The 27,905-nt window shown below is 39.4% G+C and overlaps 1 protein-coding gene across 1 annotated transcript in view; it reads left to right on the top strand.

Moving 5' to 3' along the window:
- Positions 1-7,126, top strand: part of LOC139723912 (uncharacterized) — a 76,001-nt gene extending 68,875 nt beyond the window's left edge. The window contains exons 2-3 of the mRNA XM_071635117.1: positions 3,556-3,890; positions 5,939-7,126. Coding sequence (XP_071491218.1) covers positions 3,556-3,890; positions 5,939-6,172 — 569 coding nt within the window. The 3' untranslated portion in view covers positions 6,173-7,126. The remainder of the gene's footprint in view (positions 1-3,555; positions 3,891-5,938) is intronic.
- Positions 7,127-27,905: the final 20,779 nt, after the last annotated feature.

Raw genomic sequence — 27,905 nt, 5'->3', positions numbered from 1 at the left:
GAGGGAGAAAATGCCTAGTGGTACATTGTGCAAGAGCGTGGAGAATATATTGTAATTCCACGGCAAATTTGAATCAGTAGTGATCCCACCTAAAAAAAAAGTAAATTTCTTTTCGACAGTCGGATGTCCATCAACACAAATACTATAATAAGTACAATTAACATTTAAAGAATGATAAGATATAAATTCTATACATCTTATCATGAAATTATGCAGTGGTTATTTCTCACAAACTTACCACTGAGATAACTTAAATTTATCTCAGTTTTGTGTGGTTGTAACAAACCTTTACTGGAATTTAAAAAAAAAATGTCTGTATCGTCTGCAAAATGTATAGATAACTAAGAAGTGGAAATGAACACAATAATATCCTTAAAAGACAAATGTATGAAAAAGAAGGGGTCCCAATTTGGACCCTTGAGGGAAACCGCTTGTAATATTCGGATTCAGAGGATTCTAATGAGCGGAATACTAAATACTATTTTTCATTAGATAGATAATCAACGATCAAAGACAAAGCATTATTCCGAAAACCACGTTTTGCTACTTCATATGAACAAGATGATCGGTGGTATCAGATGCCTGTGATGAAACCATGAAAATTCTTATCAGGTGTTCTTTGCTCGCAAAACATTATGTCACCTTATCAATGAATAATAATATCATAACGTTTTCTTTTCTAAAGGCAAATTGATTGGAAACAAGCGAATCATCGATGTTTAGGAAAACATAATAACAACGAGCTAATAAATATAATTCTCCAGGGTCTCAGAAAAACTAGTAATGTCGATATCGATAGGTAATTTGTAAGGGAACAAGCAAACGCGGGTGGACGAAAGAACAAATTGTAAAAAGCAGAAGAAAAAGAAAGAAAACAAAAGAAATGTGTTGCAGTTTTCGCAACTCTGTTTTTCGCTCCTCGCTGCTTAAATTTGCATTCATCATCCCAAAAGATTGAAAAATGAGGTCATTTCATTCAATGATAATGGCTCATTCCACAGAATTGACTACTCAAAGCGAGAAACCGCATTGGTACTGTCCTCATTCCACGTAGATGACCCGCGGATAAAACTGTACTATTTCTTGTGGTACAATAACCGCTGGTTTGGAGCAGACTAGATGCGTTCTGCCCCTACTTGGCTCCCCGTTGGCGGTCGACTAAACGCTCGAGACCTTACTTTAGCGCAACGAGGTTACTCCGGGTAATTCTTTCCTCGTGGATTTACAATTGTGACACAAATAGATAAAACCCAGCGGGACAGATTATGGTTGACACGTAAGCACCCAGGGAAAAAGGGGGAAAGAAATTACCCTTTTTCCGGAGTGCTTTTGCGTCAGTCCCTTTCATCTCTTCTCAACTCTCCTGTCGTGACTATAATGTGAGTGTGTCAGCCTTTTCTTAAGACGCGATGCACAAGAAAGATTAGTAGTATGCGGCTGTCTCTTATGGGCTACATTTGCGTCAACTTCATGGAGATGTATAATTCAGATAAGGAACAAGAACATTAATATCAGGAAACAACAAAAACAACAACAACAGTGTCTCTGACTGAATGCTACTGTCATACAATATTACAATAGATCTGTTCTTTGCATATCAAACTAGCTGCAGATGTATATGGTTTTCACCATTTATAACAAAACATAATGACATTATATTCCCATTTCATCCTCCTTTTATCGAAGTCCTAAGTTCACATTCAATTCAGACCAAGGCAGTACTGCTGACTGGTTGTACTGGTTAATATTGCATGATTATGTTAAACTTTAACCACTGATATCCCCGAATCCCATTTCAATTGCCTGAAGTCCTGGACTTCAATAATTTCTTCGTATAAACCAGTCCTGCCAATGTCACATCAGTCACGCACGTGGGAGGTTGATGAGTTCGCGGAGTGTTATAAAATGGGTTCAAGAATGTAGCCAATTGGAAGCGCTGAAATGAGTCACGTGTGCGTGCATTAATTTTTACTATCATGCACGGCCTTGCAAAAAAGCGTAAAGTCACTGACGTCACAATGTTTACACTAGCAGTGCGCACTTAATCAGTTGTTACAAGTGCGTCGCGCGTTACCATACGCGCTGTCAATCCTGTAAACAACTTCTCGTTCGGGCTGCCAGCCGGCCTTTCTTGTGCACAACAATCATGTGGCGTACGTATACGTTTATACGTACAGTACTTACATGTGCGGGATTTCCGAGTGCGACGTGCGTAAATGTTTGGGACGAACATCCTCGGACGTCTTGACCCACAAAGGTACGTGAAAAACGCTGACAAATGCTGTTAGTTTTCGAATTTTCGACCCATTTTATAAAACAAATGATGCACAGGATTATTTCGTGGCGTTAGTGGAGGCGTAGCTCACTCGAGGGTATTTACAATTGTGAAACATGCACGATGTTTCACAATTGTAAATACCCTCGAGTGCACTATACGCCTACACTAACGCACTCTATCCTGTGCATCATTTGTATATTATTGTACATGTACAGGAAATTTCCGAAAATTCTTACCCATGCACACACAAAGATATACATATCGTATGCGGTGAATCGTGCTTATGACTGACTCCTCCTCCTCTCCCTCCTTTGAGTATTTAAGCCAAGAGTATCCGAAGAAATTCATCATCATTGTGTCATCGGGATGCCATGAAAATGTTTGAACAGGAGTCCTGAAAGGATACAACCATTCTATGAGGGAAAAAATATCAACAACTAAACACAGAAACTTTGATTGTGGAAAACGAGAAACAAGATGCCGTCTCATGTATCTCAAGATTTACTTGATCTCTTTTCTCCAAAAACCCCACACATACAAAGCCATAATAAAGAAAGGGGATTACCCTGATATATCCTCATTCCTCCATCTTCCCCACTGTCGAAATAAAAACACCTGTCCTGTCTTTTTGTCGTATCCTAACCGGATGTCAGACCTTCCTTTGCGACATTACAACGTGTACATTCATCCGCAGTGACGATGTTATTGAGCAAGATTTTTTTTTTTTCGCGGTTGTCGGATTGCTTGATCGGTGTGCGTGTGTCTGTTTGTTTGTTTGTTTGTTCGTTTGTTTGTGTAAATGTGTGTTAGTTTGTGTCTGTGTCTGTGTCTGTATCTGTATCTGTGACTGTATCTGTGTCAACGTGTAGATAAAAACAAATATGGAAACGTATCCGCTAGAATAATCGTATCTTTTCTGACACAGGTGAACAAGAACGTAAGATGTCCATACTATTAGCCGCACATGATAAAACAAACAAAAATTAGGTAGGCCTACTAATGTTGCAGAATTTGACTGTACTCAATGAAAGAAAAAAAAAATGTTGATTGGGTTCATATCACTTAAGCAATGTTAAGGGTTGTCCAGTGCTGCAAAGTTTTCTTGAGTTAAAGACATTTGTATACCTTGTTTTGTTTTCGTAATGTATTATACAAAACAACAAAGAAGAAAAAACGAGTGGTGGCACTGACTCTCCGCTTGTTTTGTTTTTCTTATCTATATAATTATACAGATAATATATTTTCAAAATCTCTCTCCCTTCTGTTTCAATTTACAGTCCGTCTGATCACGCTCTTCTCAGCGTACAATGTTGTACCGACGTCAGCTACATGGGAAAGTGAGCAAACGGCATCCCCTACAATGCCAGATGAAATCAACGATATCCGCACTGACCAAGGCCTAATTATGAACTACGACGGTGCATCCATACGAGAGAGACCGGTCGCGTTTGTGGGTACTCTTAGTTGCCTGAGTTGTGGCGCCTATGAAAATAATGAGGACACGGATTACGAGTCCGCCCTCTACAATTGCATGTACAGGGCCCAGGAAACGGCGACCCCGGTGGAATGCCCAACGTCGATAGAAAATATGACAGTAATACCATATTGTTACGTAAGTTTTACCTTTATTTTACTTCTATGAATGTGACAATGCCCTGTGAACATTTCATTCGTATTTCATGATACTATTGTGTAATGATACACAAATTTCTCATATCTCCCTTCCATTACACTGCGATGACCAGATCTATCTCCCGACCTCCATCCAGTCATTGAGTATACCACCAGAGTGTTGGAATGATCCAATGGAACCCACACTGTATTAGACAGCATCCATACCCCACTTCCCATCTTAATGTAGGCCCAAGTACAATCAACCTGCGCTTCTAAACCAGAAAATCTTATGCTTAGAAGAATATGGCTCACATAATTTCATCTATGGATAGCTGTCAAACCGATTAATTAAGTATGACGAATCAACTTGATCGCAAGGACAAGCGGCAGTGATTTACGCCACCACAAAACATATATATTAGTATGCCTGTTTGTGAAAGTGTGTGTGTCTATAATGTTATACATTCCAGTACAGTAAAATCACTTATGATATGATATGACATGATATGATATGATACAATTATGCACGACAGATGCAGAATCAGCTCAAGTGCTCTTCTGACTTTTCATTTGCCAAGTGTAGAAAATTCAAGCGGTCATACATCACGGTTGAACGATTCACTGCAAATTTCACCTCTGTCACATTGGCACTAGACTTCAATCCTCCCTCCCTCCTCAAAAGAAAAAAAATGGAAGTCCCCAAACTGACAATCATTCTGCCCCGGCTATAGATACAACCTCACACAAGATTTGTTACTTCAATAGACCCGAAGCGCATCATACATTATTTTTGGATCAAAGACAGTAGTAGATATTCGTGAATGACACAGTAGAGAGCAAGGCACATTAGAAGCGGGAAATCTTAAACAAATCTCTGCAGAAAACAAACCCTGCAGGGCAGGTTTACTCTGAAAATTACTCCCCATGCGTATGTCATCATGCCTGCCTGCGTGTTTGATTTGGTCGCAGTAGCCTGTGTTCCCAGCCTGTTATTGGACTCTCGTTCAAAGGTTACGTAAACCTCGAGTAGACGTCAGTGAGGGATTGCAATATTCTTTCTGCCTCCTCCGCGCTCTGTCAGGTTTTGCAGACATCCTTTCAATGAAAAGAGTAACTGAAGAAGATGAGTGATACATTTACATTCAGGTCATCCAAATTTCCTTTCACATGTATAAGACACATGTGAATGCTTTCTGCAAAATGATCCATTCGATCAAAGACTACACATTTTACATGATTTGATTCATGTATTTTCTTCACATCTGGAACTGTCAATATCGTCTTGTGAAGATCGGGGGGGGGGGGGGGGGGAGGGATGCGTCGTCATGCCATCTCACACATGTTCTCCAAGTGCTTTGTTACATTGTAGAACCACATTCAATCTAAGTTTGGAAACTCTCGCTTGGATTTCTTCCAGCATTGTCATTGTTACGCCTGCAAACTATCCGTAGTTATGGGGGAAACCAATGCACTCGTAACAGTGGCCATTAAGAAGAGTCAGTTTGATGGTTCGTCTTCTTTTGCTTCTGCATCGCACACGGGTGTGCAGTGTTTTGTATATGTTTCGAATTAGGCACCGATCCAACCATTCATGCGATTTGTTCATGTGTATAAGTAACCATCTGAACATGCAAACCTTTGTTCAGAAAAGGAAATTGATCTACCTTGGTAAAAAGAATGGAACTTCGTACACGAGGGTTGCCTTTCTTTCAGATTATGACTTGTCAATTGCCTCTCTTATTAATGTGTGTTTTTCCTAGGTTATTAAGAAAGAGACATCATCTTGAAGATTACGTAGCACATCCATAGCAACTGTGTACAATGGATAGATATTACTTGAAATACTTCAAAAATATTTATATTATTTTCCACGTGTTGACACATAAGAAGGCAGATGTGAAAATATCTCTGGGGCATTTATACAACACACAACCAATTTAGTGAAAGGAAGACTACGGGTAGAACGGTGGAACTTGAAATGACATGACATGCAGCTTGCTTTGACAAAATGAAAGGAATATATTTGTCTTTTATTCGTCTTACCAGGTTAACAAAATGACTGCGGCCGGCCATATCACCAGCTTCTCTCGGGGATGTTTGGTGTACTATCCGTGTCGTCCCCTTAACGAATGTGAGACCCAAGTCAACCGAACTGGCGCCTGTCAGACGTGTTGTCAGGAAGACTTCTGTAACCGCGCTGCCGGCGAGTGCCTACCGGGTGTCCACGCCCCGCGAGTCATTCTCATTGCTCTTCTTGGCTTCTTCATCTTCGTTAGATAGCAAAATGTCGAATGATTTTGGAAACGCGTGGTTGAAGTTAGACCGTCTTTAAACATACAGACCTATGCAGATCTATGAGTGATTTGTTGATGACGAAAGGGTGAAGGCATTGGAAGGTTCTGGAACAAGCCAGTACTCCAGGATATCAAACACAACGAAGCCAAGGATGAAGGAAAACGTTAACACTATGAGACGATAAGTTGAGGCTTACTGCGCATCAGGCTTTAAGCAATGTTGCACTGTCGTAAAGTGTTTATAGCGATGTACACGCAGTCGCATCAAGGTTTCAGGGAAGTGCTTTGTTTGAAGACAAACTGTGAGACACTCATTGTATGATAGGCGCAAACCGTTTTCTGAAACCTTTCCTCAAGAACAAAACTTTTGATGGAATGTTTGTGCAACTGTTGTTGATGAATATGTTGTATATAAATCTAGACAAGATAATCATTTTCTTTTGTTTAATGGAATCATGGTGATCTGTTTTTCCAAAAGAAAAGAAAAAAAAGTTGACTGTGATATCAGAAAATAAAAGTGAACTGAATCATTCGAAACCAGAGGATAATATTGAATGACCTTATAGATGAAAAGGGATGCAATGATAACGATCGAGCTGATACAGGGATCGGCTGTACTTAAAAACAAGTTTGACACCTCAAATTTATGTAAAGGCAAAAAGGTAAAATCTTTACAGACAGAGGGTTGTGCCAATTTCACTCCTTTAATTACTGTGAGTGAATTGAGACTCAGGTATTTCAAATTATTCAGAACGTGAGAAAACGCGCGGGGGTATATTATTTTGTTTTCAACATCGAGGTTTAGCGAAAGTGAGTTAGATGCTTTAGACAACAGTAATGTTTACAACAAGGCGAGATGTCACAAATAATTGTTGTTTACAACGTCAGTCATATTTTCACGTACCTCGATGTCTTGACATTTAGAAATCGTTTTACCTGATCATCCTGAGGGGAGGTGTTATTAGGGGAGCAGAAAACTCAAACAGTACACAGCATAAAATGCTGCAAAGCCGAGCTTTTGATTCAGTGATATTTTCCCTTTGAGCTACGGATGTGTTCGTTCCAGGTTTCTGTGACAGCCTAGGGGAAGAAGATCTACAGGATCATAAAAACAACAAATATAACTGTTTAAAGAAACATCTGTATCAGCACAAACAACAAGAATAACAACAACAATAAGGGACGGATCACTCTAAAAGGGCGCTTCTCCATCAAGACAAAGTACTAACCTTTTGCTTCGACTTACTTTTTTTGTTGTTTTGGTGGAACGCGGCACAAAACTTCATCACCGATGTTCGTTAAACTGGATTAAATGCAGACAGACAAAAGCTGTGCTCATTGGAGGGGGAAGCAAGTCGTGAGGGCATAAGGGGGATGCGGAAGGATCTTATGCGGGAAGGAGAAGAAGCGTATCCCCCAGACAGACTCTTTTTCTCCGAAGACGTATGCGAGGCGTCGAGGCAAGACCGACGGCGACAAGAGTCAAAGGTTGCACCGCGATTTGCCAACAAAACGCCGTTAGCCTCAATGTCATGTGGAGCCTACATAGGGACAAAATAAAAAAAAAGGTAAGCCATGTTTTACATCTTTCATACATTATTTCATCTTCTAAAAGGCGATAACTTCCTTTTGCATGCACCCCACCTTCTGTACGTTTTATCACAACTTCCCCTGCGCATGACAGCAGGAACAAGGCCCAAAGTTGCTTCATATTGTATGCATGTCTTTAACAACAAGCTAGTTTGCACTGTTTTTTTTTTTGTAGGTAAAGTTTAAAATGATAACCAGACTTTTTTTTTTTGCTTGTGTCACTTGTTTTGTTTTGACTAAGTGGTTCAAATATCATCTGCTTAGGGTTTTTTTAAAACATTTTGTACCTTGGGCGTCATAGATTTTTCTGTTTATTTATCATATCTGTAATTTCTCGAAGTGTGCAAGTCGAGCTATGTATGGTTGGCTGAGGGGAGGATCTCAGGATGTCTGGAGTAGTAGAAGAGATGGCGAATGATATCATATATTAGGACTCTCTTTTGAACGAGTTCGATGCAAATTGCATGTTCTCAGATATTTTGTGAAAGTGGGAGACCAAATATCAAAAATTGCACGGCCTCCGGCAGGTTTTACTGATGGGCTACGAGAAGTATTTCCTTATGCACTAATTTGGTCTTCCCTAGTACATGTATACCTTGTTAAAGACTTTACCCGTCAGAGCGAGTCAGTTCCTGTTAAGATTTTTTTTTCTTTGAAGTAAGATTTCCTGTTTATCTGTTTTGTTCACGTGTTTGCCTTCGACTTCTTTGTTTCGGTCTCAGTGGACTAATGGATATTGTTTTTCTTATGTTTGCCATGTCTATACATTATGTTGCATGACCTATATTCTATGGAACTTTACGGTGCTTCTCATAACAAAACACTCTCATTTGTTTTGCCCTATATAAAAATTCAGGATATGTATTTAAAGGTTACCTACCGCGTATGTGATAATAATTGAAATTGAATCGAACGTAGAGTAGTCTTTATAGAAAGAGGAGGGAAAAGAGAGAGAGAGAGAGAGAGAAAGGGAGAGAGAGAGAGAGAGAGAGAGAGAGAACGTATTGACAGAGACCTAGATAGGCCTACCATAAAACTAGAAATGTTCGCTGCATTTTTATTCTAAATCTCTTGAAGCGAATATTTCTTGCTTTTACAGTATTGGGAAAAAGCTATCAAAAGAGCTTGAAGAGTGGAAAGGAGTGAAGATAGAAGAGGGAGACAGAAACACAAGGGCCCGAATTCACGAAGGAGGTACAAATGAAACCATGGTTTAAACCATGGACAAAACCATGGAGCGCCAAGTGTCGCACGGGATATTTCATTACGAAAATGGTAATGCGAAAATGACCGTTTCGTTAACGAAATTATCATTTCGTGGACGAAATGTTCATTTAGTAACGAAATGTTGTCATTTCGTAAAAAAATAATCATTTCATCAACGATATGAATGATTTCGCAACGAAATATTCCATCCGACACTTGGCGCTCCCTATTTTTGTCCATGGTTTAAACCATGGTTTCATTTGTACCACCTTCGTGAATTCGGGCCATGGAAAAGACAAGGGAGGGAGAGAAAGGAAGAAAGAGAGAGAGAGAGGGAGAGACACGGAGAGAGGGAGGGAGAGGGGAGAAGGAAGAGAGGAAGGAAGAGTCAGAAAGACCTTTAATGACCGCCGGTTGCTTCGCCTTGTGACGTCAAGGGTTGTTGACCATTTTGAACTCTGTTGCTTTCGTGGCAGACAATTGTCATGGTTTTCTGTGACAGCACCTTCATACTGTCGTCAGCTAAACTCGTCATACCATGCACCATGAGATGTGTGTGTGTGTGTGTGTGTGTGTGTGTGTGTGTGTGTGTGAGGCTGCGTATGGATTCATATCTGTGTGGTTGAGTTTAATGCATACATTGAATCGCATATAAATTTACTTTAAAGCATTAAAGAGGAATTCCAGTTATAAGTTAGTCTGATAAGAAAGAGTAAAATCTTACGAGTACTACAGTGAAAATTTGACCAAAATTTGATAAAAACTATATAGGGAAGTTATGAAATAGTGAAGTTACGTTAATTTTTGCAGAGCAGTTCTCGTGCACTTGATATGAATATGCAAATGAGTGAGCTGATCATGTTGTCACCTCACAATTTTCGACTGATTGAATATGTATGAAAAGAAATGACGAAAATTCAATTCCTTGTTATTAAAGTGTAAAACATAATGCTGTTCCCAGATGAATAAATTCAGAATAATGAGCAGTTAGATATATCAGAATATGAGACTGGAGCGTAATTGTGTTTAAACGAAAAACTGGAAATTCTATTAAAATTTCATGTACAAACTAAGTGACAAGTTGTGAGGGCATGACATCACCACTTCACAATTTGCATATTCATAATATCGACTGTTAAAGAACTGTTTCCTGAAAACTTAGCAAAATATCGAAATGTCATAAGTTTTCGTCCGATTTCGATCAAACTTTTCATGGTTGTGCTGAGAAAAGTTTACTCCTTCTTTTCTGACTAACTTTCAACTGCACTGGAATTTCCCTTTAATACTATCTACCCCAAATGTATAAATTCATTGATCGTTGCATATCCAGCGGGGCCTGCGCATACCAGCATCTTGAATGAACGTAACACGAAAACTGTTGCTCATCTAACCCATCAATCATGTGTAGCTGCAACACAAACACCCCGTCCCCATGCGACCACTTTCGCGTTGTCGCCTTAAGGACAGATGCAGTCAAACGAGAAACGCTTTGCAGATTTTGAGCTCATAAATAATATCAAAGATCTGATGTCCTCTTTCTTTTTCTTTTTCTTTTTTTTTCATTTCAACCAGCCATTGCAGGCTTAACATGCCATAGCTTGCCTCCTGATATGCTTATAACCATAATCCATTACTTACGGGTCCAGATCGCGAGATGTACAATCTCTACACGGCATATTTGGAAGGAAACAGAATAAAGTGATGCGGGTTTGGTACTTCGCGTGTCTTCAGTCGCGTCAGTAGATGGAGGAGCAAGAGAAACTAATTTGTATTCTCGGACGAAGACCGATGAATCAGAGAGATAAGCAGGTCATACTTGATTATTTGAGATCATAAATCGATCTCTCACTGTCTTGAAAGATCGATGAGGAACCATCCAGGGATGACAGATGCCTTGTATCCATTACGCTAGGCAATAAGCAGCAGAGTAGTGTTTTACTATTGTTTTCTGTTTGGTGGTACCTTGATACGATGACCATTGCCGCACGTTATATATATCGCACACGACCTGTCATGTGTGCTATCCTCATTGAAGCTGCTGTAAATCCAGTTCAGCGAAACTTAAGTTTGAAGAGACGGATGTATATAGTCCCATTTCTTGTGGTGGGGGGGGGGGGGGGATACTTAGGCTAATCTGTAAAATATTTCGTTGGTACCCAGAGTAAGTAAAAACAAACCAACAAACCGACGGCCAAATCATCCTTGATTAAAGCACCCGAATATATACTGAAACAACTTTTAGTGAGTAAAGTTCATAGGATCTAATGGTACTACAGTTTATGAAACGCATTCTACATCCAAAACACGGACACAGACTAAACAATCAATCCCGTCCAAATCACGCTTAGGCAGTTAAAGTAAGCATTGGATAAAATAAAACAGATACAAACCAAAAAGCACCCTCCCCCTCCCCCCACCCTCAAAAAAGGAGAAAAATTATAAAAATTGATGAGTTGCAATGAACAGTGTCCGGGATTTTCCTCTCGTGGCAACAGGTACCTTGGTAGGTGTTGGATCTCATAAGGAAGCTGAATTTCCGGTGTCGTGTAGGCCTATTACCCGTGCCCTGTATTACCCGCCCGTCTTGTCTCACAACTTCTTTCCGAACCCTTAAATCGTGTCTGGACAGCCATAGACCGTTATAGCTTCCCGTGATTAATGGGAGCAATAAGGGAGCGAATCGGAAAAGCAAAAGATGAGAAAACACGCGGCCGCAACATAAATCTTCATCCCATGTTTTTCCCGTGGACGGGGATTGTTTACGAGAAACAAGGATTCGATCAGTTATCATCTCCTCTCATTGTGAGGGTGAAAATACCCGGTCCCACTGTGGGTATCGGAGAACGCGCAGACCCTGCTTTAAAGGATGTCAAATGCGTTCACAGTAAAAGACCATACGCCTTAAAAAGAAATGCCAACCTCGTGTCAGCATGAGCAAATGACAATGCAGGCCTTCTAAAGTGTAGAGAGAGAGAGAGAGAGAGAGAGAGAGACGGGGGGGGGGGGACCGAGAAGGAGAGATCCCGAGGGATAGAGTGTGAGAGAAGGAAAGAGTGAAGAGTAAGTAAAGGAATTTGCGAATGAATGGTTAAAAGGAATTAACTTGCAGTGAAATACTGTTGATTTTATGTGGTTGATGCATAGTGGTGTTTATGAAATGAAGTTTCATAACAGCCGATATTTTCAAGACCCTAGAACGTTTTCAAAAGAAAAGAAAAGAAAAGAAAAGCAAATGATTATATAAGCTTAAAAGAAGTCCACACCCTTCGACAATATTGAAAAGTAACAAAAATAATATTTTTGTCTTTTTTCGTATATCATAAGAAAAAAAGACAATTTAGAAATGAAGATGACCCAAGGATTCATGCCGAGGAGAAAGGTAGTTGCTCTGAATACGACTGACAAGTATACTGTATAGACGTATACACGCACCCATTACTGTAAAACGAGGAGTTTCCGCGTGCATTTTAATTTCGCGTATTTCGCGAGCGCCAAGATTTGCGAAATTAAAATGGACGCGAAAGTTCTTGTCTACACTATATGCATTGAATGCCAGTGGCAGTTCGCGAAAATGTCGTGCGGTAAAAAGGCCCTCGGCTCCAATTCGCAAAAAAATTCATGCCGCGAATATATCATGTTTTACCACACACTATGCACGCACACATGAGCAATATGGACATTTATTATAAGAGGACTGTGAAAAAACAACCTCATACAAGGTGCTCAAGGGCGTAGATTTAAGACCTATACTTTGTTGTCGGGTGTGTATGAAAGAATACGCTCCAGTAGAATGAACACTGATCCTTTGAAATCTTTTGTGTGCCCTCCTCACGTTTAGATCACAGAGGTGTCTCCTACCCAGTGGAACTGATTTTTACATTTTCGTCTCGATCATCTCATACATTATTCCGCGTCAAACCCTGACAGAGACGCTATAGTGTCCACACATGCCGGTGGATCATTGCCAATGTCACGTACGGGCCAGGGTGATAGAGGAGGGAGAGGTTGATGGAATTTTTCCCCCAACCCTCCATCTTCCAGCTAGGGCTCTTGCCTCCGTAGTAATCAATCGAAACATTGTCCCTCCAGTGTGTCCACACCGTGGGCTCGGAGCTCAAACGGCTCATACTTGAGATGTTGCTCAAACACCCGCTGCGAGGAGTGTCAACATGGCGGTGCAAACACTCTCCCTCTCTCCGGAACTCCTATATATTCACCAATCCAAATTAGTTTCCCTCTCTCAGCCCTTCCTGTGAGGCTATACTTTAATCCGTTGTTCGTGGACCCCACATCATTATCGCGTTAAAGACCTAAACGCAATACGTTCAGAACAAAACAAAACAAAACAAAACAAAACAAAAATCAAATGAATGCAAATCAGCTCTCACAACCCCTAACCAGCAAACATGTACCATGAAGAAAAAAATTGTAATCATGCCCTCAAGCGCATAACATATTTTAATGCATCAATCATGAACTAGATGCGTTTTGGGCCAAAGAAGATCTACAGTCTTGAGAGGAATGAATATGATAATCCCAGCAATGGTGCGTAGCAAAGGTTTAGGTATGTTTTGCAGAATCAACTTCGAATAACATTGAATAGGGTATTTGCCAAGCAGTAAGCATATTACGAGGGATAGTGAAAGATGACATTATTTCATTGTCATTATTTATGTAAAGTCAATAACAAACAAAACTAAACGCGGTATAATATCTATCATATATTCCAGCAAGAGAGAATTGTGTGTTAATTACATCATCGCCTTATGGTTTTGAATACGGGATTGCCACTGGCGTCATTAGACTGTAAGCCTATAACGTAAAATGATATCAAATTTTACAACTGTCATCCACTTTCCATGAAAAGTCTACCATTCTGTTCCTCTGAGATGGTTTCACTGTTTTTATTAAAGGAACTATGCACTGCGAACTACGCACTGCAAGTGCATGTTGACCTGTGTTGATGGATAGATAGTACAGAATGTTGATCATCACCTTATGAGGCCAAAAGAACATCCAATTAAGTGTCATATGTTTTATAATTATCTTTCTAATTTTTCTTCAGATTACTTTTATACGGGCCTCCAAAAAACCCCACAAAAACAACAACAACTACAAAAACCAAACCTCCAAACCAAGATTCTGTCTGTGACATCATCTGTCATTCACTGGCGAAGTACTGATGTATTGAACAAAAGATATTGGAAGGTGCATTCCAATGTCTTTTGTTAATCAAATTATTGTTACTATTCAGATTATTGATAGACAGAATATGTCACTGGCAGAAATTTGGTTTGAAAGCTGTTTTCGTTTGTGGGTGTATCAGAGCAATCTGAAGAAAAATAGTAGAACAATTGTTATAAAACATATAGCACATACTTTGGGCCACATGGTGGTCAGGGTATCATGAACCAAAACAAGTTTACATGCATTTGCATTGCATGATCCCTCTAAGGTCAAATTGACTATGTTGGGGAACGGCACTTCAAGCGTCTGTCAAGTTTGCTTATGTTTTTATCTCAGACGGGATTGAGCGAATATTGTTATCTACGCAAACCTTTCGGACTCCAAATATGCATACTTGTATGGACAAATGACCAAGGTACTACTTCTTGTCAGACAAAATTGCGAGCTTGTGATCAGGTAGCAATCTCATTTCGTGTATTCAAAGATACGCCGAGACTGCCAGCACAGTTCTGACGAATGCGGTGATGAGAAGTTATATTTTACTATAGTCCAACGCGACACAATGCATAAACTGGAAGTCCATTATCAATGAACTCTTCCCGTCCGAATCTAAAAACCAGTCTGTTTGTTTGTAAGGATGTGGCAAAAGAAGAGACAAACAAGGCTGGAAGGAAACGAAAAAAAAAGGAAGAATGAGACCACTTTTCAAAAGTAGGCAAGGGTCTGTATCCCGAGGCTAATTTCTAACGATCTCAGTCTCGACATGGAGTGGTGTGTGGACAGAACTCACTCCTCTCCTCCTCGCTGCAGTTGATCTGAAATGGTATCCGTGATCATGGCGATGCTGAGACGATGCCCGTGCGCCAGTTTGTCGAACCCATTGATGGGTATGAGAGGAGGTGGAGAAAGGTGAATTCGTCACGTTTCAACTGCGACACGGTACTGGAGGGTAATTTTATCAGCGTTTCGATAGACAGAATGAAGTGAGCGAAAATAATAAAAAATGAATGGCTTTGTCCGGCCACTTCACGTGACGCGGCAAGGTCTCGATGAATGGAAATTGCTTGTGTGTTTATTGGGAAGAAAGAGAATGCAAGGAATCTGCTTATAAGTTTCAGTTTAACGTTACGTACATTTGCCAAAAGGATTTTCCGCATACAGTCAAACCAGGGAGATGGTATCCACCTCCCTCGTCCAACGAGGAAAAAGGCAATGAATATTACCCTTTCTTTTTCGCATCCAACCTGTGTGTGTGTGTGTGTGTGTGTGTGTGTGTGTGTGTGTGTGTGTGTGTGTGTGTGTGTGTGCGTGTGTGTGTGTGTGTGTGTGCGTCATAAGTTCGATAGCGAGTCTGAGTTTCGGGAGGGCTGACTATTCATTGAGGCTCTCGACCACGTCTATACGGTTTCATTCCCAAGAGAGCTTTCTTTTCATTCGTTTTGTGGCAATCAACAGTCATGGACATTTTAATCTCTTACATGTACGTGTGAACGCATCGTTATTTTTCTTCTCAGAAATGATTCTTTAACAGTAGGAAGTACGTTTGCATCTTTTGCTTCGCCCAACACTCGTATCGACATTTAAGGCTGTCCCACTACCACTACAACTACTACTAGAAAAGGCCTAAAGTCATCCATGATACACTAATGATACACAGTGAAAATGATGAACAATAATGTTCGTGATCTTTATGGCTCTGAAAGTAACCGTCGAGCGAGTACAATGTGACGCCTGGCGGGTAGGAGCAATCAAGACGCAATCACATCCCATTTTCTTGTCTGACGCGAAAACGTGACCGTCGCAAAATTGTTTTGTATCCATGGCGAGCTACGATAATGTGAATAATGTATACTCTCCTGCAGATGATCGCGGGTAGACTCGTTCGTGGGGTGCATTAGATTTAATCATTAACACTCCGTGCGAGAAACGATGGATGAATAAGTTGTTGATTTTGTCACATCTGAATATCAAAATTCCGATATTTCTAGGCGTACTTCCAGAGCGGAAAAAAACACGCAGAAACACCCCCTCCCCCTAAAAAAATGCTTCAAGATTGATTAAAGCTGGTCTATCATTGACTTCAGAAAGTGAGATTATAGGTCTGACTGGCATCGACACGGATCTCGCCTTATAATGCTCAATGTTTACAAAGCTAACCCGTTCTTTGCAAGCTACTAAAAATCCCCCCAAATTTCGAACAGCTCGCACCGCATTCCCGCAGGAAACTGGTTAATATGGCACCGATCTAGGTTGGTGCATCGATTCCTAGTCCCATTCTCATTACAGAGAGCAAACACGTTCAGGTGTGGACGTTTCGGGTTTCAACGTACGACACGGGGCCTACATCACGAGTACGCCAAGTGCAGCGAAAGATTGGCCACGCGATAACAGCTTCGGGGAGAAAAAAAAGGTGTTTTTCAAAGAGCGTCGAACCCCATACCCTCGTTTTCTTTCCAGAAATGGAACACTTAGTTTTCGATGAAACCGGCCAAGATTATGCTAATAATTATGTATTGGGAATTTCCCCAATTCTGTTTATGACTGCACGAATTGGTGTAGCAGCTGCACGTCGTAAACACCCTGTCTGTACTATACGAAAATAGATGAAGAAAAAGTTAAGAATTACATCTACAGGTTTCATTGTGTAAGTCGTGGAGTAACGGACGAACAATTTTCTTGTTTGCTTGTTTGTTTGTTTATTTATTTACCGTAAAATCACAAAAGTAACAATAATACAATACAACTGGGATAAATAACAGAAGGAAAACGGATGGAGTGCCCTGCTCAGCTCGGCCTTCATGGCCGTGCTGGTCTTCCGAGGGGTCCAACTTGACATGAAAAAGTACAATAGTTGAAACTCCATACAATAAAACTACTCATACATACACTTATTTTCATAATATGATACGAACAAAAAATTGATACATCAGTACAAAATCAACTAAAATAACATTACAAACAAAAGTTTATGAAAAAAACACCAACTACCAATATACCCTCTCCCACCCACAGCCCTCCCCATATAACATAATCATTCAGAATTAGCATAAATACAGAAATCCGTTCTCATTATCGTAACATCCGGTGTAAAACATATTATTCATTGCTTTTTCAAAGGAATTACATGATGATGAAGATATTATATCCAAGGGAACAGTATTGTACATGGATGCCCCACGGTACGCGAACATGCGTCTACAAGATTCTGTTCTGGGCTTTAACAGCGTTAATCTTCCAGAAGATCGTAAAGAATATTGATGAGATACAAAATCAAACCGATCCAATAAATAAGGAGCGCTAAAATCATTTAAAGTTTTAAATACCATTAAGAAAGTATGCTTTAAACGGCGTGTTATTGTTGTTACCTAATTGTTGTTATCTAAATGTTGCTTTCTCTTCATTATTGGAGGAAGTAGGAAAATACGTTTCCTAGCTTCACGAAGGTTAATACACATGTCATTCCATTGGTCACATTGTTTGATATGTTTTCCTTGCTGTTGGGTCAAACCACTGCACTCGAAATTTTAGACTACCGACTAGACCGAACCCATTAACAACGTTCGGGGTAACGAGATTAACAACCGACCTTCTTCTTTATCCTTGCAAAAGGAAGCTAATGTCAATTTAAAGGAATCTGTTATGATAAGGACACTGGAGAAATGTCGTAAACATGCCATAATGAGTCCATTAATATTTACGGGGAGGGGGTAGGGGGTATGTACGGAAACTCTCTCTTGTTTGAAGAAGAAAAAAATCTAGAGCCGGATACATTTCAACTCAAACCGACGCAAACAAACAAAAGTAAATGAAGTTAAGAAATAGAAACTGACATGGTGAAGAAGAAAGAGAAACAAAGCACCCGATCTGACTGGTAGTCATACGAGTTAACATTCTCTCTCCTAATGAATACAGATAAAGAAAACTGTGCTTCACACAACTTTGCCTTACAGAAAAAGACATCCTGTTAGCGCATTTCTGGACGACACATGATATTCTGTATCAAATCTTCACGTCGAAGCTTAAAAGCAAGCCCCATTTTACCGTCAGCGAAAAATCTTCCGTTTTTGTCTTTCGGCTAAAACTGACATTTAGTACTAAAATGAAACTTACTTTGAGCTATATTTTTCATCCCAGAGTAATTAATTAAAAATTTCACTCTCTCTCTCATGAATATAGAAAAGATAACCGTGCTCCATACGTCTTTGCCTGATAGACAAAGACATCCTGTTAACGCATTTTGGGAGGACAGATGTATTCTGTGTTATATTTTCACTTTGAAGCTTAAAAGCAACCCTCTTTTGCTGCCAGCAAAACTCTTCCGTTACTGTCTGTCGGGTAAAAGTGACATTTAGTATCAAACGTCGCGTATTCTACGCTACATTCTCGTCTTTCAATATTTTGCACTACTTTCTCATAAGAACAATTTAATGACAAATACCCCCCCCCCTCCGAAAAGTCAACTTCCAGGTATGTCATTTCTGTGACTTCGTTAGGCTTCATCCTGTCTAGTAAACTTGATATTTCATTGTTGAACTAAAATAATTTAATGAGTATCTATCTAAACTATATTCTTTAAACAGCAGTGACATTAATATATTAAAAGATATCAACCTGCAACGCGCTTGACTTGTTTTCAATTTCAAATTTGTACTGGGGACTAGGAGGTGCTGTACAAATCTTGAAACACTGCAAGCACCAAATTTGGAGAGATGACCCCTCAGGACCTACCCATTGATATTTGATTAGGAGCCCTCTGTAAAATTTCTATTTTTTTTTTTTTTGTATAAATGCTGAATTTCATTTTGCAGAAAATTTCGCGAGGTAATATTCGCGAAAGCAAAATGCGCGCGATTCTAAATAATGCATTGAATGCCAGTGGCAATTCGGGGAAGTTTCATGCTGAGAAAAAGACCGTCGGCTCAAAGTCACGAACGCTTTATGTAGCGAAAACAACACCGTATTTATGTATCTGAGGGAGTAAAGTAACAAAAAAGAGGTTCACATTTGTTGTACTTTTTTCACTTTTAATAAAACTGGAAAACATGAACCAAATCTTGAATTCCATGATCAACAAAGCATTTGAAACATCGAAGTTGTTGAATTAATTACCGATTTATGAAAAGAAAATGTTATTGAGGTACCACAGTGTGATGTAGCTCCCTACTATTCCCAGTTTAGCTACGTATATAACATCACAGGGGCTTGGAATGTTTTCTTATGTCACGGTTGGGGGGGGGGGGGGAGAGAGATCACTGACCCTTGATCACCCCCTCAATGGTTCGCAGCCCCCCTCCCCCCAAATTAGAAAACGTTCTGCATTCCCTTTAATATCGGGGTCTATGTTTCATGTACATATATACATAACTCTGAACTGGCAATAGTACATCACACTGTGACACCTCAACAGCACTTTCTATTCATAAATCGGTAATTAATTCAACCATCTCCATGTTTTAAATGCTTTGTTGATCACGGAATTCAATATTGGGTCAGTGTGTTATAGTTCCATGAAAAATGGAAAAAATACAACAAATCTAAACCTATTTTTTTGTTACTTTACTTCCTCAGATACATAAATACAGTATAATTTTCGCGACATGAAATTTTTGCGAATTGGAGCAGACGGTCTTCTTCGCAGCATGAAACTTCAGCGAACTGCCACTGGCATTAAATGCATTGTTTAGAATCGCGCGCATTTTGCTTTTGCGAATATTGGCTTCTCGTGACATTTGCGAAAGTTTCATGCTCGCGAAATTTTCTGCAAAATGAAATTCAGCATTTATGCAATGAAAATAAAATTCTTACATAGGGTTCCTACTCAAATATCAATGAGTAGGTCCTGAGGGGTCATATATATCTCTCCAAATTTGGTGCTTTTAATCCGCAGTGTACTAGTAACGGTAATCTAAAAATTTGACGTTAAGCGACTTGACTATAATGGGATCTGCGTGTGTTGCGTTCCAAGAGCAAGGGTGTTGAACATCAAATCATCATTACGAGCAGGTAACTATCTGGGAGTTCTCATTTATTGACTCGGAAATGGCTTTCTGCATGAGCGAATTCACACAAAAGCAATCTCTATTCCGGTTACGAGTTTTACGGCTTTCGAGTTTATAGCCAAAAATTGCCAGCGCCCCGTCGTACGCAATAACGTTTGACCGCATGCCGATGGAAGTACAGAAATCAGGATACCCAACATGCCCAAGGGACCATCTATGGACACCAATCTGTCAGTGACCTTCAGCCAAAGGGCCATTCAATGTCCATGAATATTAAAGCTAGTTTCAACACCTCTTTACTTTGCAAAACACAGTCTTTCCCATGCACAAAGTTACTAGTAACCAGCGCGACAAGAGTAGTCAGGAACACTACGACAAGACTCACTGGGCAAATTATGGTAAAATTTTAAGTCTAATTTTAATGTTTGTTTCTGTTTTTGTTTCTCAATTTTACTCCTTTATAATGATAAGATATCATCTTAGATATTATCTAATATTGATATTTTCATCACTCTTTCATGAATGCAGAAAGATGAGAGTGCTCCATTCATCTTCGCCCGACACACAAAGACCTCCTATAAAGACTGACAAATTCTTGGACACAAAAGTGTTCTGCATTATATTTTCATGTTAAAGCTTAAAACCAGTCCTAATTAGGGCAGCAAAAAAAAAAAAATAAATAAATGATTAATGTGACACTAACAAAAATCAGTTTTTGTCTAGCGGCTGAAGCTAAATTTACCATTAAAATGATACGTACTGTAAGCTAAATTTTGACCTATTCTATCTTTGTCTTTCTGGTTTATCAAAAAGACCGTGAGGGCGTAATTATGTCACATGACGTTATTGTGTAAGGTTATCTACACCGTCAACTTAGATGACGTTGGTGAAATCACATCCATATAACTCTTAAATGGCGGAAAGGCAAGTGCACAACACCTTTACTCGAGATAGAGCTGGCCAGTCAATATAAACTTGATTTGATTTGATCGAATAACGTCGTCAGCATCTAATTTGGAGAAAAACGATCTTCTCGCTGCGGAGGCAAGCATGCGGCGAGTCCGTTGACATATTCTTCAATTACGCGGTAAACAATAGCTGCAGGAGCGGAAGTCACGTACAAGTTAACGGCGAGAGACACCGGTGGCAGTGAGTCTCGGCTTGCAAGCCGTAATGCATGGTACGATGGCAGAAGGAATAGGCGATAAATGACCTCCAGCTTTTGCGATCTATGGCAAGCCGGTCTGCAAGAGAACATTAAGTCTGTCTCTAATAAGCATTGTAGATCATTACCCGGGATCATTACACGACTTTTAGAACGTGATCTGACTTAGATATGAAACGACTGAACATGATAACCGTAGGACCTACTCATCTTTTATATACAATATGTACAACTAAAAAGATACTGCTGCAGTGAAAATGAAAATACAACAAAGAAAAAACAACAACAAATGCCACATGTGACACGAACGGCTTTGTGTTAATGCCGTCTTATCTGTCTCATATCGCATTTCTCACCAAAAGCCTCTGCTGCATACCGAGACATTTCACCGAACGATCCGACCTAAGGTATCCCGTGCTCGTATTACCGTTTCATTTATCTCCTTTCCCCGCACCATGTTTTATTCATGAGCGGAGTTGCCTTCAGCTATGTTGAGCATGACATTGATTCATTAGACGGAATACCGTTTATTTTGTTTGGGCACTTACACCCCCATCCTTCCTGCATCTGCTATAGTGACAGAGAAACTGGGTCTCTCTTTTCTCCCCTTTCCTCTTTTTTTTTTTTGTTTAATAAACATCTCTCCGACTTTCCCTTTTAAGCAGCGTTGATACTAAAAAAAAAGACGTTATGACATTGTTACCATGTGTGTTACGGGATGAGGATCGATCGAACAAAACAGATAAATTGCAACAAAACTATAGCTACATCCACTCCGTGGATATGATGAATATTCTAACTGGCATCATGACCAATGCCTTGCAGGTCTTTGGTTGTTTCCTCACTGGTGTCCCGTACAGGTAAATAGTGAATAAGTCATGAAATGCCTAGGTATCTCGGACGGGAAAGTTTAAGCACATTCAGATTGGATGAGATTCCAGTCACATCGAGTTTCCTTTGGTGTAACTCGTTTATTACGGTCAATAAAATGGAGTACACAGAAGCCGTCTGCATGGTTAAAACAGTGACCTTCAGAATCAGATATGTGAGAAGTTTTAAGGCTCGTATATACGATTTTTAACTTACACCCAGGCTTACACCAAGTCTTGCACGACTTAACATATCTTTTCTTCTAGCAGGAATCGTTGAGCATAGCTATAGAACAGACCGTAACAAAAACCGGCCTGTTAAGAGAAACTTGATACGCTGACAAATATCACGCAGAAATTACTGGAAGGGCTGCGAGAAGTGTTACAGGCCTCTTTGAAAAGCGAGAATGGTGTCGAAGGTAAGAGCCATCAATAAAAGACGCAACTACGTTAGAGGGTAGAAGCAAATAAGTGCACGAATTTATCACCTTCCCGATGGGGAATGGTGCGTGGGTAAATATTCATGTTAGGAGTTTTGTCGCAGAAAGATTAAGGGTGGCTGAATAAGAATTTTGCTATTCACCAATGTGAATTGCCTTATACTGTTTAGGATTGAGTGAAGATCTAGAGCTTAATTTCAGACATGACAGACAGACTCACTCCTCAAAAGCTTGTCCATATTTATGCCCCTTTTCCACATAGGCCTATATTGTGATAAACATTTTACACAGCATACGAGGTAGACACGTGACCGCTTGGACCATCACAAAATAAAGACTCTAATGCTATTCACGGTGACTGATTTAGATAATAGAACATTTTGGACCATGACAGTACAAATTTAGCTTGTACGCAACGCTGTGGCAACAGTTTTGACATTATGTATCGCTGAAAGTAATTCCTATAGCTTTGGTTTCAGGGACAGGGGACCTAAGAGGTCGGTGCTGTTCAATGACATTTCGAAATCGTTTGAAATTGGACCTGCCAAAACGCAAACACTTCGTGTTTTGTTTCTAACTGGGATAAATGCAATATGAAAATAATACATAAAAATAGTAGAATATAAAAACAAGTGAAATGAACATTAACTAGATGGAATCATATCTTGACGGATTGCGTACCTAGACTGAAATACTTGAATTACAAATCAACGATCATATTTACACACCCTATTATTGACAACGGCCCTGGGTGCTTCTATCAACATCTGACGACGTTCTGAATTGCTGTGCGTTACCCCCCCCCCCCCCTACGTACAGCTTACCTATTAACACTGAATGACTGTCATGTTATCAATACTTGTAGATAGTTTTATTCCAGTTTTCCAAAAATGACGCTATTTGAAATCTTTGGAAAAATACATTGATATTCAAAATGCCAACACTGTTTTTTTTTAGATGTATAAGGATGATAAATTGTACCAAATAATGAATTGGAACTTATAGTTGCCTTGGGTTTCTCAAAAACAAATATCTTAACAATCACATGTTTAAGTACATTAACAACAAAGAAAGACAAGGAGAATCTCTTTGGGAAACATGGCTTGTAATGAAGGTCTCTCTCTCTCTCTCTCTCTCCAAAACAAACAAACAAACAAACAACAATAACATACGAGCAAGAAATATCTACTCACTTTAATTACTGCACGAATACCTAACACACAGATCTAAAGGCGAGGTAAGACAGAGGTATGAAGTCATCGAACTTTTTCAGACCGTCCCGGTTTCCCAGCCTTGCCGAAGAAAGGAGAGCTTCCCGCCACTGTAGAGCGCTATACTCCCAGGAGAAATTTGACTTTGCATTCAAACATCGTCACAATGAACCGTCTACATGCAAAGACTAAAATGCAGCCTGATGGGCGGTTTGTGATGTATCAGGTGACGTAGGGACCCTTTTTTTTTTCTCGGATAGGTGGACGCAGAATGCATTGCCCTGTGAAGGAGGAAATGTGCGACTGAACATGCAAGTGGCAGAAAGTGGTTGAGATGCGCCACTTCCCGTGACGAGGCCCGCCACCGGAACGAGAGGAGCTTTCAGTAGGCCCTCTTGGGTAGCCTACTTATATTTTTTTTAATGTTTCTGATCTCCAACAAAAACAACAAATAAACGACTTAGTAGTGACGTTCGACCGTATTATTGTATAGTTCTCCCAAAACATGAAACATTTTAATAATACTTTTGCCTGGAGGGGGGGGGGGGGGGGTTACACAGCAATGTTTTTACAGGGCAGTGGTTGTAAGGAGATAAGGAAAATGTAGTTTATGAAGTGTGTAATAAAGAGTGAGTATTCTCTACTTCATGAAAGCTTGTATGTGGCCGGCCAATGACTGCATTTATGGCAGTGAAAGTAAAGCTTGCCGCAATATAGGAAATAGTTATGCATAGTATGTATACGTGACGTATTATTACATATGTATTCAAATGTGTATGTGTCTACGGGTCTATGTATGTGTGTGTGTGTGTGTGTGTGTGTGTACGTGCGTATGTGTAATGTGTTCATGATGATGGATAATAAAATAACTTTTATGCTTTGTTTTGATGTATGTCATTTTCACCGTTTTTAGGTTGGAGATGATTAACCAAATGCATTGCGTTTAGTACAAGGAGAGTTCTTTAGAAACGGGTTATCACGAAAACAATTCTCCGAGCTTTGGCAGAATTTTGAGGGGTTTTCCCGGAGCATTCTTTTTCTATCATTTTTTCTTCCTCATTTTGATATCACCAGAAATAAGTGCGAAAATCAAAGTCAGAGAGCAAAATTTCGCAGAAAGATGTCTATGAGAAGAAATGAGATGTTCTTGATTTATATTCACCTTTGATATTTCACAGAAATGCATAAGGCCGGTTACTGAAAACAGTTCAAAATTTTGAACCAAGGAACAGAACATTGGATTTTACAGACATAATTTCATGTGATGTCGGTATACTTTTTCCTCCATAGCGTTTTTAGATAAGTTATGTATCTCCCTTTAAATATCAGCTCGAAAAAAAAAAATCGCCACTGATGAGATTATAAATATTGCAAAGAGAGAAGTATGCCGGGTCTATAGAATCGCTGGGCCATTACCATGATTGTAGATAATATATGACCATAAACCGTGCAAACCATACTTTGAGTGAGATTCAGACAGTGTTAAAGGTATGTATGTGGCAGTGTTATGCATGTTGCTGAACAAAACGAAAATGAATGAAAGAATATATATTTTCCCTTCTAAAAATGATGCATTAGGCACATTTCTTTATTTGACGCATCGAAGGCAGAGCCACTCAATGTTAGTGTTTTCTCTTTTGACAGGTCATTATTGATGAGGCAATCGCCGTATTGCTTGCAAGTCTCTCGTAAATCTTGGCAAACTTTTCATTCAGAAGGGGCCACGGCAACCTCTTGACATAAAAGGCTAAAAGAGTGAGGGCGATCTGAAAGTGGCCCAGAAACCTGAATATGTATACGTTTGCTTGTGTGAGTGCGTGTGTTTTGTGTGTGTGTGTGTGTGTGTGTGTGTGCGCGCTCGCATGTGTGTATGTGTGTCTGTATTCGTATGTGAATCTTTCAGCCTGTATATTCTTAATGAAAACAAAAAATGCCAAGAATTATCAAGATGAAAACTAGTTAAGATGTATTTTCGAGCTAAGGTGTATTTTCAGTTGATAACGTCACGACCACAAAGCCAAACTAATATATTATTCCAACCTCAAAGAAAACATTAGCTGGTGACAAGCTCCAACCTGGGAGATTTTATGACCGTAAGATCAGACCATGAATATTTCGAACTAAAGGACAAGTTTGGCACACAGACCGGATTGAAAACAAAATGTTTCCTTTTTAATAACATAGAGTATTCCCTGTTTTGGGAAATACTACCTGACTACTTTGGCATACTGGGGACTTGTTGTGTCGAAATCTATATTATGTGGAAGTGTCATGATTGTGCCCTCAGGTCAGTTCAGCATATGAAAATATGGCAAAGTACGGGTTCGATGAGGATTATTCATATCAGCCTTCTTAAAGAGTTTTATTTTTGATTTAAATTGATTTGTTTTACGAAACCGCCAAGGAAGAAATGAAACCTTACCAGCAAGCAACCACAGAGACGGCGGCTTTTTACTCCCTTGAGAAGGACTAGGCAATGGTATAATGTGCCTTGCCTAGAGGCACAACCGCTGTACCGCCAGAGAGACTCGTGATTAGTAGCATTATTCACCCGGTCTCTTCGGCTCCTCAAATTGTCAATTTTAGTCAGAAGGGCTTAAATCTACAAGATATTATAAACGATATGATTTTCGCAGCTTTCAAATTATTATTAGCGTGGAAACAACAAACATCTCTGAGACTAAATCACTATGACACTATCTTAATGCTGTAGAGCATTGCAGTTCAAGTATGCAAAATGGAATGGTGTTTTGCTTATTACAGTTCGTTTTCCGGAGATTCGTTAATCAGAAGAATGAAATAAGGATCGTTATTCCAAAGGCTCGCTGGTCCGAAATGTAAATCAGGTTTGTTAATCCGAAAATGAAATAAGGTCCGTCAGGACAAAAATGATAAAATAATGTATAAAGTTTGCTAGTCCAGAAATGACAGGTTTGTTAGTCCGAATTTGAAATAAGGTTCCTTATTCCGGAAATAGAATCAACTTCTCGAAAATGACAACATGCGTGTTGCCATTCAAACATGCTAAAGATATCACGCAAGGGTAATTTTGGTAAAATATCAGGGAGAATGATACGCGTACGTTTTAATGATGGTAATATTACAATGATAACAATAATGATAATTCCAGTTCTAATTATTGCAAATTGATATTGTTAATGATTACAAGTGCCAGTATTTCATTATCCTGATAATCATAGTGCGAGATTTAAATTGATTTCACGGAACAGTATATATATATATATATATATATATATATATATATATATATATATACATACATATATATATATATATATATATATATATATATATGTATATATATATATATATATATATATATATATATATATGTGTGTGTGTGTGTGTGTGTGTGTGCGCGCGCGTGTATGTCTATGGTGTGTTGAAGCAAGTGGTTAGGATGCACGTGGAATCCTTGAAATTAGAGATAGAAAGACTCACGTTTAATCTGAACCTTAGCATCAGATTTCCTAACATTTCAAGGTAGACAAATTTACTATTAACAAGTGGATACCTAAATGCTTGTAATAGTATACCCTTTAAACAAACAAACATGCGTGCACACACATCGAAACGCAGGCGCATGAATAATTTATGCACACCCACGATACACACACTTATACTAGAAGTGGAATATTTTGTATAGTAATTTGTAATTCTATTAAAGATGAAAAATAAGTGTCTTCCCTCTTCCTCAGCATCGTAATCAGGATGAGCCATTCATGACGTAGAAATATTTGTTATAATGAGGCCCTGAATGACCACAAATAAAGAAAATATAAAGATCACATCTGCGTTTAGGTCTACTAACATTAAAACAATAAAATGCACTAACCAGCAGATTTCAGCTGTGATATCTCTCTGAACGGGTGCTGTTCGTTATTCGAAGGTTCGTTATTCCGAAGGTTCGTTAATCCGAAACACACAAATCGTTAATCGAAGGTTCGTGAAATAATCCGAAAATGAAATAGGGTTCGCTATTCCGAAGGTTTGTTGATCCGAAATGATATAGGGTCCGTAACAAACCTTCG

Source organism: Diadema antillarum, unplaced genomic scaffold (genome assembly GCF_040938485.1).
Source record: "Diadema antillarum isolate AM-2024a unplaced genomic scaffold, OU_Dant_1.0 scf00000202, whole genome shotgun sequence".
NCBI classification, from domain to species: domain Eukaryota; kingdom Metazoa; phylum Echinodermata; class Echinoidea; order Diadematoida; family Diadematidae; genus Diadema; species Diadema antillarum.
Note: the sequence above shows the minus strand (reverse complement) of the source record. Positions and strands in the feature narration are given on the sequence as shown.